Source organism: Ursus maritimus, unplaced genomic scaffold (genome assembly GCF_017311325.1).
Source record: "Ursus maritimus isolate PB19 unplaced genomic scaffold, ASM1731132v1 scaffold_26, whole genome shotgun sequence".
NCBI lineage: Eukaryota > Metazoa > Chordata > Mammalia > Carnivora > Ursidae > Ursus > Ursus maritimus.
Genome location: NW_024425119.1, coordinates 15,171,523 through 15,185,677, shown reverse-complemented (window position 1 = coordinate 15,185,677; position 14,155 = coordinate 15,171,523). Strand labels below are relative to the sequence as shown.

Sequence of the window (14,155 nt, the reverse complement as noted above, 5' to 3'; positions counted from 1 at the left end):
GCCTAGAGTGATTTATGTATTGAGTAATATAATAGTAGAGAACAGAATAAAAATTAATAATCTACTGAACAGAAACAACCACTCACCTGAGCACTCAAAGGGACCTAAAAAGTTCATGCAGGTGGGCAACTGCCAAGGATTTACGAGGGAAACAAGCCATGAGCAATACCAGCCAAGTTTTCTCTCAAATTCACCCTCTAATCTGGTGACTTGTAACCTAGAACAATGACCTCCAAAACATGCTGCCTCTTATCCAATCTTCACCACTTGATTCACGCAGGTAAAACTATGTCTCCCTTTTAAGTAAGGACTTGCACATACCTTCCCACTGGCCTGTCAGCACCAAGGTCCTGTTAATCACCACATCGATTTCTGTAGCTCCATCTTCCACAGCCAATCTGATCTCTTCCAATCGTGTTTTTAAATGAGTCTGTCCAGCTGGAAAGCCAGTGGCCACTAGCAGAGGGAGAGAAAAGAAAGGGAAGAAGAAAGGAAAGAAGGAAGGGAGGAAGGAAGGGTGGGTGACAAACTGCAGTTGGTGAGTATCTCAATAAGGAATTTCATACAAAAAGCAAAAACAAAACAGCATTTTGACCAAAGCATTAATAACACTAAAGAGCTTCACGCCTATCTTACAAAGTGAAGTGCGAAGAAATAGAATGTCATTTCATATAGTATTGGTGTTAGGATAAGTATTAGCATTTTATCATTTGGAAAACCTGAAATTAGGTTTCTGCAGAGATGCTCATAAGGGGGCCTTACGTAAACAGAAATTGAGAAAATATGTATCATCACAGTGACGGTCATAAAATAGTAGCTATAGCCCTGTCTTGATGAACACTGGTTAATTATGGATCCTACTCTTAAGTTGGCTACCACTGTATTCTTGATTTACTCACTCACATTTATAGCTGTTGTAACCAAATTGCAATACTGGCCCTTCCAACTACCTATCTTAAAATGAACAGCCACACAGATGATAATAAAGGGAAGAGAGTGCAGGAGGGAAAAGGACCTAATGTGGTCGACAAAATTGGGGCGGGGCGAGTTGAGAAGAGCAAGGCCAAGCACAAATTAAAAAAAAAAACTAAAAATACAGCTACACTTTGAAAAACCATTAACATTTTTTATATGTGTATCATTAATTCCATTTCCATTACTAAAGATCACCTTTTGTATTTCCTTGATGTTATTAAATTCCTTGGGTCTGCTATCTTAGAGGAAAGCATGTTTCCCTGTTGTATAAAAGAAAAGCTGAATTGAGTGAGGCTGATGAAAAATTTAAGGTAGCTGCCAAACACTTCTGGAATCTTCACAAATAGCTTGTATATCAATACTATGTTTTCTTTTGATGTATCCCTAATAAAAAAATCACCTTTTTAGACTCCTTTTTTAAAGCACCAAGATATTCCTCTTAACATCTTCTAAAAGTACAATCTAATTTTATATCTATCCATCCCTACACACTCACACACGCTCACACACTCACCTACACAGAAGCTTTAAAGACTCTTCCTTCTTTCATGCCCAGTCCTACTGAGTCCATCTTAAGTGAATAACTCCTGAATATACCCTCTCGTCTTTACTTCCCAGGCTTTGGGGTGACACTCCTCACCTCTCACACGGACTATGATAAGTCTCCCTAACTTCCTGTCACCCCACTCTACTGCATCCACGACCACCTCCCCTTCCAACTCAACTCACTATATCACGCAGCTGATCATGACGTGCCTCTGCTGAAAATCTTGCAGTATCCTCTCCAATACCAGAATAGAGCCCAAACGCCACCACCAGGCCATTTCCCCCTATGTGACCTGGCCCCGATCTACCTCTCCAGCTTCAACTCCCAGAGCCCCCCCTCTTTGTCCCAATTTAGATGACAGATCACTTGTGGTTCCTTGAACATGCTTCTGTGCTTTCACACAGGCTAGTTCCTCTGTCTAAAATGCCATTCCCTGTCTCGCCAACACCATCAACTCCCCCTTCCCCTTTGAGAGCCCCAGCAGTTATCATCTCTCCTATGAAGAATTCCCTTACTCTGAGTGTCACCAGCCTCTGCAAAATAAATCACTCCCTGCTCAGAGTTACAACTGTACCTTCTGCATAGCTTTATTATCGTCTTTTACATATATATACTATTCCATATCCTGCATTACGACAGTTTAAACTTGCTTATTCCTCCTAAACAAGCTTCCTTAAGGACAGGGATACGGTTCTGTAGTCTTGGGAATGAATGTGGTCTGATACTTAGGAGGCAAGCAGATACGGAGAGAATGAGTAAATACAAATCACTAAATACATAAAGCTAATTAAAATCATAGAATAACATTGTATATAAACCCCCCAGGTGTCTGAGTTGAAGAACTGGAAACAGGTTGCAGAGACAACAGCGAAAGCCGAAACAATTTTACCCGAAGCCACTGGGATGGTACAGCCCGCAGCCTTCAGCGCTCTCACCGCATCGCACACCCGCGCGGGATAAACACAAACAGCAGCGGTCGTGAGGCCTGTGAAGAAAGAAATCGTAACAGCCTGCTGTATGGGAAGTTCAACTTACACAACAGGCTTTTAATTATTATTTACACCACCACCGTGGCAGAAATCAAAATGAGAGGAGCATTAATTCCCCTATGATGCTGCACCAGACGAAAAAGTTTTGACTCCCCATATTTCCTTCCAGTTCTTGACAACACGGATCATTTTCTCCTTGTTCAAGTCACAGAATAAACTAACCGTGACACAGTGGACTTTGAGGTCGCTATAATACCAAAAAATTCCTAAGCAGTAAACTTAATGGTCTTGACTCAGTGAGAATATTTTATTTCACGTAGGTAACAAAATCCAGATTTGTACAGCTAACAGACAGTGGATGAAAAAAGTGGATGGGAACGTGACAGGATATGACAGCAAAATGACATTTAACTGATCCTATTCCCTCTCTTGCAAGAAACAATACAATCTGGATCTGGAGCCCTCATCTGGAGGAATAAGCTCTTAAATTAAAAAAAAAAATCAAATAAAAATCAAACAGCCACTAAAAGACAAAGCAAAAACATAGATTCCTACAGAGTTGCTACTTTTTTTCCAACCTCTCCTCCAAAGTTGTTACTTTTAACAATTTTGTATAACAACGCCTATCCATAAGTAGTGTTTTTATTGTCAAGACAAAAGATACATAATAAATATTTTTCAAAAGCTGTGGAATTGTTTAGGTCTATAAATTATCTTCAAATTATTTGGGATAAAAGACCTGCATTGGACCAATGCAACATCTCCAGTTGCATATTCATTATGGACAGGCACTCTTGGGAATCATGAAGCATCCCTCCATGCAAAGAGGTGGCTCCTAAAATCAGCCCAGTGAGTACTAGGGCACATGGTCTTGGAGACACCCTTTAGCCTTCCAGACCTCAGTTTCCTCGTTTAGAAATAGCGGATCAACTCTCAAAGGTCTCCTCCATTCCAAAAATGTTAGGATTCTAAACTTATGGCAACTTTAGAAAGTCCTTCCTTTCATGTATACTAAGAGAGTGAATATAACTTTTTTTCAAACGATCTAACCTAATATACGAGCATGCAATATTCCCCACTTGCATTTTATTCTCAAAAGTATTTCATTTACTCACAGAAAATACTTTATGTATGAGATGTGATTATTAAGTAATGAGACTGGCTTTTGCACATGTGGCTAGGGAATGAGAATCAGTATTTTAGAGTCACTAGACAGAAAATTTCCCACACTGAAGAACTGGAAAGAAAAATAAAGAAACTCTCTACCAGCAACTTTAATCCAGGATGGAAAGACCTGACCTAAAAATGAGACTCAGATTCTCTCCCTGCTGTTTTTCAGAGAAGAATCTCAATTATTTGTCTATGTACACAATTCTACCATGGATTTTATCAGTTACCATTTTAGCAGCTGAGTCTTGTCTTAAGTCCTCTTAGATTTAGTGATTAGTACTAAAAGAGGTAAACACAGACAGATTACACAAAACAATGTTACCTTTATCGTGCATATTTAAAGTTTTTAAGAGATCTTCCCGGACTGGGTACTTGGCTTTATAACAGAGCCTTTGAATGTTGGAAGATGTGTCATCGCCTGAAAGTGTAGTAAGATCTATAAACGTAACAGCTTTCAGGAGCCAAGCAGCCTGGTTTAAGAAAAGTAAAAACAAGATTAAGAAAAAATTATCTCCAACCCAGTTAGTTAGTAGAAAAATCATTAGACAAACAGGGGTGCTAAAATCTAACGTCTACACTGTTCTAAGGCATGTCATCCTCATATGTGAAATAAACCTTGCTCAAGAGTGACCAAAAAAATGAACACTACATAGAACAAAATAAAAAAGGGATACAGAGTAGCCTTAAAAATTATTTTTCCAGGGTACCTACCTGGGTGGTGCAGTCGGTTAAGCGTCCGACTCTTGATTTCGGCTCAGGTCATGATCTCAGGGTTGTGAGACTGAGACTCCCCCCCACGCCCCCACCCCTGCTCGGCTCTGGGCTCAACATGGAGTCTGCTTGAGATTCTCTCTCTCCCTCTGTCCCTCCCCCTATACACGCACTCCCCCTCTGTCTCTCAAATAAATAGAATCTTTAAAAAAAATTATTTTTCCTTCCATAGCTATTCCAAAGTGAAATCCCTAACAGATCAAGCCTTCCCACACCAGACCTCTCCATCTCCTCCACTGGGAGCCCCTGATGGCTACCATATGACAGAACTTGGGAAGAAGAGGGTCTCTATCTGATATTTTACCTCCAGCCTCGGGATCTCGGATGAGATATTTAAAAAAGAGTCTCTAATTTCTTTGTTGTTATTGTTGTTTTCACTTTAATCCAATTCCATTTCTAAAACAATATTCATAGTTCATAACTCATTCTGATGAATTCCCTTTTATCTTTCAATTGGAATATTTCCAAAAATGAGCAAAATGTAAAATGTCATCCCAAAGGATTCAATCACAACATTTTGCCTCACTAGTGAGATGAACTCTGAATTCCTTTTAGTCCTGTGATACACAGCACATCTTTGGTCAGTAGACAGCGAAGGATATGCTGACCACAACTACCCTATAAAACATCACTTTTTGAATTTTGGAAAACAACTTATGAAAATTAATAGTAAGGTAAACACAATGGTCAAAGAAGGTCAACTCATGCCTAAGGGCCTCAACAGCAGACACATCAGGTTTAGATGTTATGATTTAAAAATTAAAATAGAAGACAACCAAAGAAGGTATGTCTAAGAAACTGAATAAATGTGTTAGGAAATATGCCATTTAATTCACTCATGAATAAAGATGCCTCAAATTCATTTGCGGCTTTGCCACTCAAGAGTGATAAGATTTTTAACTTGTTTGGATAAATGTGTTATCTTTCTCCAACCCATCATCATCATATATGAATTATTAAAATAAATCCTGGACAGCTGCAATCTTTTAAGTTTAGATGCATCTTGAGCAAAATTCAATATTGTGGCCTTGAGGGAAGAGACCAGGCATTGTAAACTACAGGAATAGAATGCTCAAGAAGAAACCGTACTTGCCACTCCTTTTTCACGGTTCTGCGAGCCTGGATTTGTTCTGCACGCCTCAGAACTGCGGGTTGATTCACTTGTATTTTGGAGATCCAGCTAAGGTCTAAAGGGGAAAGAAGAACACTTCTTATTAAATATATTCACCTATTTTTACATGGTCCTTGAAAGGCTATATCATTTTGCATCAAAGCTCTTTTTAAAGCTTATGCTTCTTTTTTGCACAATTACAAAGAAAGAATCTTGTTGAAAGAAACCCACTCATGAAAAGGCATACTTCATGTAAAATCAAGTACATTTGGAACCAGAAGAACCTGTATTGATTCATTACATAGTTATGTCCAACAGGGGAAGAAAATGTTATGTTACTCGTGCTGCGTGCCTCACTTCTGACAGCAAAGACTTATTTGTAAGTGTCCAGTCCAGGGGAACAAATGATTAATAAATACTTAAGTGAATTAATGTTGGGGCTTAAAGGAATCCTTGATCACTACCCCCCTTACTGACAAGACTTATATCTACTAGATGCTGATATGATATAGCCCATTCTTTCCTCAAAGGGGACTTTTTGAGAATGTATTAGAAGTTACAACACTGATAGAAGTTAGAAAAAGGGAAAGAAAAAAAAAAAACAAGGTGTTCAAAGTTCTGTGATACATCTCTGTTGCTTCTGTTTTGAAATGTCCTTCCCTACCCTGATCCTACCCTCCGTCTCTCTGAGTTAACTGTAATTTCTATTTTAAACCCAGTCTACACCTTAGCTTTTGTGAAAACACTGCCAGCTCCCCAGACAGAGCTTACATCTGGATACAGCTGTACTATACAACTCGTACTTAGTTCATCAAGGAATCGTGGTAAAATGGTCTCCTGTCCTTACTCTGTGTGAGCCATGATCTTATCTTTAAGTGACTAACACCAAACACAGGGTGTATTTCAATTGTATTTCAGTTTTATCCATCAACACTCTATCATATAGGTGACTTCACAGTAAATCGAATGCTTACCCATTTACCTTCTGTAACTAACTTCATTTTCATATCCCTCTAGCGCCTTCTTCCTAGAAGAGCCTTAAAAAACTACTGTGGAAAAGGAAATACGCCCCAACTGTCCACAATGTTGCTTTTTAGCTGTGGTCAACTGCCGTCCAAAGACAGATGATCCTTCTTCTGAGGCATCAGCGGGTCAATAGTAGCCTAACACTACATCACAATGCCTACGTCATTCACCTCATTTCCTCTCATCAGATAGGCATTTTATCATCTCACATCATCACAACAAGGGTGACTACAATACGATAAAGTATTCTGAGAGAGATCACATTCACATAACTTTTATTATACCATATTGTTATAACTGTTCTATTTTATTATTAGTTACTGTTGTTAATCTCTTACTGTGCCTAATTTATAAATTAAAATTTATCATAGGTTGTATGAATAGGAAAAAACATAGTATATATATAGGGTCCAGTACTGTCCAGAGTCTCAGGCATCCCTTGGGGGTGGTCTTGGAATACATTCCCTACAGATAAGAGGGGACTACCATATACAATTCTCTATAGTGTGGGGGAGAAACCACTGATTGCATACTGCACTATGTAACAACACTAATAATAATAATAATAATAATAATAATAATAATAATAATAATACAGCATTTGCATCCACCACAAAAATAAGACCACATTTCTACAAAAGACATTCTCTCTCTCATTTCTAATTGGTTCTTTTTATCAATATTAATATTACAGAAATTCCAAGTCAGAGTCTGAGTGATTAATAATGATACACTTATTTAAATATCACTGAATAAGGAGCAGAGTCTGGGTGCTTTTTTCCCCTAATTAAATTATTTTGTTAGCCGAAATCATTTAACAAAACAGATTTTCAAAATTTCAATCCATCTGTTCCTCCAAGACACTGTATGGTTTCCTGCTCATCTGCTAAGCTAACATCGCAGAGTCTAAGGTCAAGCAAATGATATCTGCCTCTTTTTCCCCATCCACAGATGGGTTCTAGGTAAAGTCCAAAGAAATAAGGCCAGACTCATCCTAATTTATGACTTATAAGAATCCCTTTCTACCCAAAGACAGGGGAGATTCTTTTTTTTTTTTTTTTTTTTTTTATAAAAAACTGTTGTTAATGGTGATTAGGTTTACCATTTCAGGCAGATAGTAAAAACCAACGAGGCAGAATTGTGTGAAATACAAGACTCACCACCAAGCAACTGTTGACAGTGGCCAAAAGAGGGAAGCCTATGCTGGCGGGGCAAGGCTCTAAGGGCCGTCCTTTACCTGTCATAGGACCCTTCCTGGATGCTCCTCCCCACCTCCTCTCTACTCCCCACCCACATGACCACCATAGGAAGCACAGCTACTGGAGAGACATCTCTGGCAATCCCAAGACTTCACCACCTGGCTCCCTTTGCCCTCACAGGACCCCCCTTCTCCCTCTCTGTCCCTCCAACCCTGTGGTACAGTCTTTCTAAACCATCAAGAGTTCACTGGCAATTATGTCACGTTCTCTCTGGACCTGTGCATGCTGGTTGTTCCTTCTGCCCTTTGTTATCTGGCCGATACAGTGAACTCCCCCCCCCCCCGCCCCCAGTCTTTAAGACTTAGTTCAAATGCCACTTTCTCTGTGAACTTTCTCTGAACCATACCAGTTGGGCTATTCCTTTGCTTCTTTGCACTTAATGCAACTTTATAATCTACCTTTAGTGTAGTCCCCTTATTCTGAATGCACCAATTTGTCCAAATGTTTATAGTCCCAACAGATTTTTAAAACTCCAAGCAAAGTGCCTGACACATAGGTGGCATTCAATAAATCAAATGAATGGTTCCCCGAGACCAGACATGATCAAATTATGGGCAATAGCTTTCCCAAATTTTTCTACAAAAAAAAAAAAAAAAAAGTGTTTTCTTCCCTCCCCCCCAGCTTTATTGAGGTAAAATTGACAAAAACTGTATATGTTTAAGATACACATCTTGAGGGGTATCTGGGGGCTCAGTCAGTTAAGTGTCTGCCTTCAGCTCAGGTCATGATCCCAGGGTCCTGGGATCAAGCCCCACATCAGGCTCCCTGCTCAGCGGGGAGTGTGCTTCTTCCTCTCCCTCTGCTGTTCCCCCTGCTTATGTGCTCTCTCTCTCTCAAATTAAAAAAAAAAAAGACACACACTTCGATGTTTTGATATACATCTACAAGGTGAAATAATCACCACAATGAAGCTAATTAACATTTCTATCACTTCACCCATTTTCCACTTTCTTTCTTTTTTTTTTTTCCTTTTTTGAGTGGGTTGAGAACACTTAAGATCTACTCTCTCAGCAGATTTCAACCATACAATAGAGTATTGTTAACAAGAGTCACATTGGGGGCACCTGGATGGCTCAGTCGGTTGAGTGTCCAACTCTTGATTTCAGGGCAGGTCATGATCTCACAGTTGTGAGATCAAGCCCTGAGTTGGGTTCTGTGCTCAGCATGGAGTCTGCTTGTCCCTCTTCCTCTGCTCCTCCCTGGGCTCACTTTCACTCTCTCTCTAATAAATAAGATCTTTAAAAAAACATAAAACAATAGTCACAGTGCTGTACACTAGATCTGTGGAACTTACCCACCTTGAATGATGGAACTTTGCACCCCAGCTTCTGATTAAAGAACTTGTGGATCTCCACAAGAGAAGCTGGGGCTGACACATGAATGGAATACCTAAGGGCATCCACCTTAAAAATTAATTTTTAGTACAATTCCCCACCAAAGGTTAGAACCCACGAGGCCTGCTCTCACACTTCTCAGACACACTTGCCAGAGGTCCCCACGAACCACCTCCTAGAGGATGTAATAGGATTACTTCTCTTGCAATATCAGCCTCCACTGTTAAAAATATCATTAGTGGTCATAAAATTATCTGGCCCCATATTTAATCCAGCCACAGAATTTGCCTCTGTGACCTCCCATGGTAATGAATTATATAAGTGACTATCTCATTTTATTAGCACTTAATTTGCTACTCTTTAATTTCATCAAATAACCCTTGTTCTCATATTATAGGGTCTGGGGAAAAGAAAGGACTGATTGGCCTTTGTTATGTCCTTCATAATTTTTAATATTTTATTCGAGTACCCTTTAGCGTCTCCTTTCCAGGAGAAGTGATTCTAATGCACGCAATCTCATCAGTACCATAGAATCTTCTCTTACAGGGACCAGGAGGGGTTTCAAGTACATGTGCTTTTGGGGAGAAGAGACACGAAGCCATAATTGGAAGGCAATAATACTTTTTTCTCAAAACTCTCCCATGAAAAAATATCCTATTGTGTCTCTTACTATGTCATTTGGGTGGCTTTCGGGCCCTTCTGTCAGTTATAAATTTGTTCTCAAATACTCTTCTTGAAATTTTTTACTATTATTATTTTTCCTATGTCTCAATGGAGACAAATCACTTTCACTACAAATACACCATGTAGTCCTTCTGTTACTTCCATTGATGCTTCCACGGGTGTTCTCACGCTTCTTCACAATATTCCTAAAACATGTAACACCAAACAATAACTCTGTGAAAGGAGGTTTATTTTGTATTTTGATTTTACCTTTGTTCCTAATGGAGAAAAATAAATTGTGATACGTTATTAGAGATTTTTTTTCTCCCAAATTTGGGAAAAGAAAGATTAAATATCCCATGTTTGCTCTTTTCATTCTTTGTTTATTTTCAATTTTAATTTGCAACTTCCTGGGAATCAGCCACAGCTTCCCATATGTGCAGGTACCCAGGACAGAAAAAGTTGCTCAATGAGCCCGGTACATCATTGTACATTTATTTTTTACCTCAGACACTGAAACCAGTGAAATATCAACTTGATCATGTCTAGTCTTTCAATCTTAGCCTTGGAAAAGGTTAGCTTGGCTAGAAAAAAGAGCCCTGGATGTCAGTACATGCCTGATCCATCCAGTCTCAGTAGATACTGATCTTACATAAATGACCAGACTTAGCCTTGTCCAGTTCCTAACCAACGATACAAGACAGAGACCTCACCCTTACTAGCAGGTAAAAACTAGAATTCGTTTTCTTCCCGAAGTCTAGCCTACCACCCAATAAGCCCCAGATGCCCCCAGTGACCATGAGCCAACTCTTCCAACATTCTATCATGTAGATAGACAGTTTACCCAGACAGATGGTCTAGAAACCGAGACACCAACAGCTTGACAGCAAATATTGCCACCAGTCAGAGCCTTACTACTATGACATCTCCCCACAGCTACTGTGACACTAATCTCCAACTCCCATCCCACACACGTTCTCCATCCAGACCATTCTTGAGAATATGAATCCAAGTCCTGGTGAGTGATGAGTTTACTATGCCCTCTAAAATACTTCAATGTAGATTTCTGGCACCAAGGGAAGGCCAACATGATCTGCTTACTTGTTCCTTCGGTACTAACCTTGCATATTCTCTGCTTACACTCTTCTTCCCTCTGGCTGTCATTTCCAGTATGTCTTGTATCCACAGCCATGTGGGTTATAACAATCCCTCAGAACACATCATCACAGTGGAAGAGAGTCTGGGTTCACATTACTAGATACGTGTGCTCTTGGACCTGGCTTCACATAGCAGCATCACATGGGGATTTTAAGGTCTCCCTCCTTTCTCTTACCCTTCATCCCTCCTTGAGACATTGGCCCTTGCCCGGCTATCACTGCTCTTTACTAATCCATTTCTGTCAATTATTCTCCTTCTTGATCATCAGCTATTGTCTGTAGGTTGATCGAGGCACTAGAAGGAGAACCTAGTCACTCATTCTGGCAGCAACATACTGTTGGGTGCAGTCCCCAGGGTGTCTATTTCTGTTCCACTTGTTCCCAGGATGCCCTTGATCACTCAGTCACCAGCCCCCAAGGTTTGGCAGCAGGTAGGGGCTGATGTTATGTAGCTAGAGAGCCACGAGCGCTTAGCAGGGTGAAGCACCCACGTCCAAGTCCTAACACCGCTGCGTTTAGCCTCTCTGGTCTGCAGGCTCCGTGCAGAACGATCCGAGAAACGCAGTGGCCTGAAAAACGTTGCTGCTGTCCTGACAAAGTTTAGGGGACAATGCCACAGACTGGGAAGAGTTGAAAAATAGAAAATACAAGCCAATGTATGGGGACAAAAAGCAATGTGTTTAACCAATATTTCCAACTGGTTCCACTGGTCACATTGGTCAGGAGTCTTTCAGTTAAAAATGATGAAAACTGACTCTGGGGATTGGACCAAAACGGGAAGGATGGTAAAAGCTCAACAACTGAGAAGAGATTGGAAGAACCAGCTTGGACAAGAGACAGGAACTGAAGACAATACAGAGACAAAGCTAGAAGAACAAGGCCAGCATTGAACAGCAACAGGCTGACGGAGGTGCCACAGCAGCGGCTGTAGACAACACCACTGCCGCTTATCCCAACTCACTCAGAGCCTCAGGTTCCATAGGAAAGCATCCAAAGTCTGATGCATGCATGCCTGTGGGGCGCAGGGAAGACGGAAGATCCACTCCTTCCTCTGTAGCGCCTCCAACCTGATCTACGTACAAGATAGAATGACCCAAAACTAAGAGGACGCGTGTTCGTTGCTGGTCAGCCAGAAAATGATAAATTTCTATTATAATGAGCAGTGAGTTTGGGACATACTAGATGGGATAGCTTCTCTTAGAGATGCATAAAGCATTTAGCACATTAGATTCTATAACTAAGTCCCATTCAAAGAAATTTCTTGAATGGTCTTTAACTCAGCATTTCTCAAACATTGGACCACAAAAGGCTTTCTCCCTGGAATATACACTCACCACACTGGCTGGACAGTAAGTCAAGTTCAGAGAAAGGGAAGGTCAGAGTAGGCTCCTCCAGTTGGCTTAAAAAAACTCTTAGTAGATTAAGGGGAGATGTGAGATTGACGCTAAAGCAGACGTTCAGTCTGGAGACATCTTTGGTTGACCCAGCCGGCGGTGGGAGAGTACCACTTGGACCTGGTGGGTAGAGGGCAGAGATGCTACTAAACATCCTACAATGTGTGGACAGTCTCTTAATAGTGCAAGTGCCTGATATTAAGCTTTCTAATTGTAGTGTAAGTGCCGGACATTAAGCTTTTGATCGCTGAGGCATCCATTTCAAAAGACATCCATCCTGAATAAACATATGGCCAGCCGTATGACACAGCTACTAACAAACCAACCAATAAGGAACTAGACAGCCCCACACACGAAGGTTCCTCTTTCAGAAAGCCCTGGTGACCAGATAACTGCCTGCCTGAGTGACCCTGCTTCCCCTTTTCATGCCCCAATCCCTGCTCTTTTGCTTTAAATCAGCCAATAAAGAGTTAGCCCACAAAACCCTAGACATCCCACCCTCAGACCCTAATAAAGACTCAGGTCATTGCTTGTGTGTGTGCACGCTAGCTCTTTCTACCCGAAACCTCACAGCGTAGCCCTCGGGTATGCCGTGCACTCTGCAGGACTTGTGAGTAATAAACCCTGATCCTCAGAGTTCCCTGATGGTTTCTGCTGAAGTGTGTATCTTGCAGTCATAAGAATGGAAAGAGACGGCCCACCCATAAGTAGTAGCCCCGGTAGGGGAACTCTCCATGGAATTTGCCACAAGTGATATGCCCAAGTGAGCACCACAGGCACTCCTTTTTTTTTTTTTTTAAAGATTTTATTTATTCATTTGAGAGAGAGAGAGACAGCCAGCAAGAGAGGGAACACAAGCAGGGGGAGTGGGAGAGGAAGAAGCAGGCTCCCAGCGGAGGAGCCTGATGCGGGGCTTGATCCCAGAATGCTGGGATCATGCCCTGAGCCGAAGGCAGACACTTAACGACTGAGCCACCCAGGCGCCCCACCACAGGCATTCCTAACCAAGGGTGCTACCTTCAACAGGCTCAGGACCAACAGAACAGCCCAATAATAGAGAATTAACTGGCCCTCAATGTCAACAGTGCCAAGGCTGAGAAACCCTACTCAAAGGATGGGCAGGATTCAGAAAAAATAAAGAGGAAGCGCTGAAGGTTTATGGGAAACAGCAGAGGCAAGTTGGCTCTATTTGATTCACTGTGGCTTACTGTAAAGCTTCTTAAGTACCCGGCTAAGGAGTCTAGATCTGTGCTATCCGATCAGTAGCCACTGGCCACATGTGGCCATCTGAGCATTTGAAATGTAGACAGTCCAATTTGAAACATGCTTTAAGTATAAAGTACTCTGCAGATTTGGAACATTTAGTACAAAAAAAGAACATAAAATATCTCTGTAATTAGGTCTTTTTGTTTTCTGTTTTTTTAAAGCCCAGCTTGGTACTCAACGCGGAGCTTGAACTCATAACCGTGAGATCAAGAACTGAGTTGAGATCAAGAGTAAGATACTCCACCAACTGGGCCACCCAGGTGCCCCTATGTAATTATGTTTTGATATTGATTATACACTAAAAATATAATATCTGGGATATATTTGGTTAAATAAAAACCTACTAAAATTATTTTCACCTGTTTCTTTTTACCTTTATAATGTGTACTTAGAAGATCTTAAATTATGTTGTGTTGCATATTATATTTCTATTAAACAGCACTGGTCTAGACTTTATCCTGTAAGTGATCAGAGCCACTGAAGATTTCCAAAC

The 14,155-nt window shown here is 40.8% G+C and overlaps 1 protein-coding gene across 3 annotated transcripts in view; it reads right to left on the bottom strand.

Annotated features, from left to right (window-relative positions):
* DERA (deoxyribose-phosphate aldolase) overlaps window positions 1-14,155 on the bottom strand; it is a 112,897-nt gene that overhangs the window by 57,329 nt on the left and 41,413 nt on the right. For 2 of the 3 annotated variants that reach the window (XM_040642192.1, XM_040642193.1), the window contains exons 1-5: window positions 8,913-8,968; window positions 5,542-5,639; window positions 4,004-4,151; window positions 2,412-2,507; window positions 322-456 (exon numbers count right to left, since the gene is read on the bottom strand). In XM_040642192.1, the coding sequence (XP_040498126.1) occupies window positions 322-456; window positions 2,412-2,507; window positions 4,004-4,151; window positions 5,542-5,639; window positions 8,913-8,964 (529 nt within the window). In that variant the 5' untranslated portion in view covers window positions 8,965-8,968. Of the gene's footprint in view, window positions 1-321; window positions 457-2,411; window positions 2,508-4,003; window positions 4,152-5,541; window positions 5,640-8,912; window positions 8,969-14,155 lie in introns of those variants that run through there. The other variant, XM_040642194.1, reaches the window with a different exon arrangement.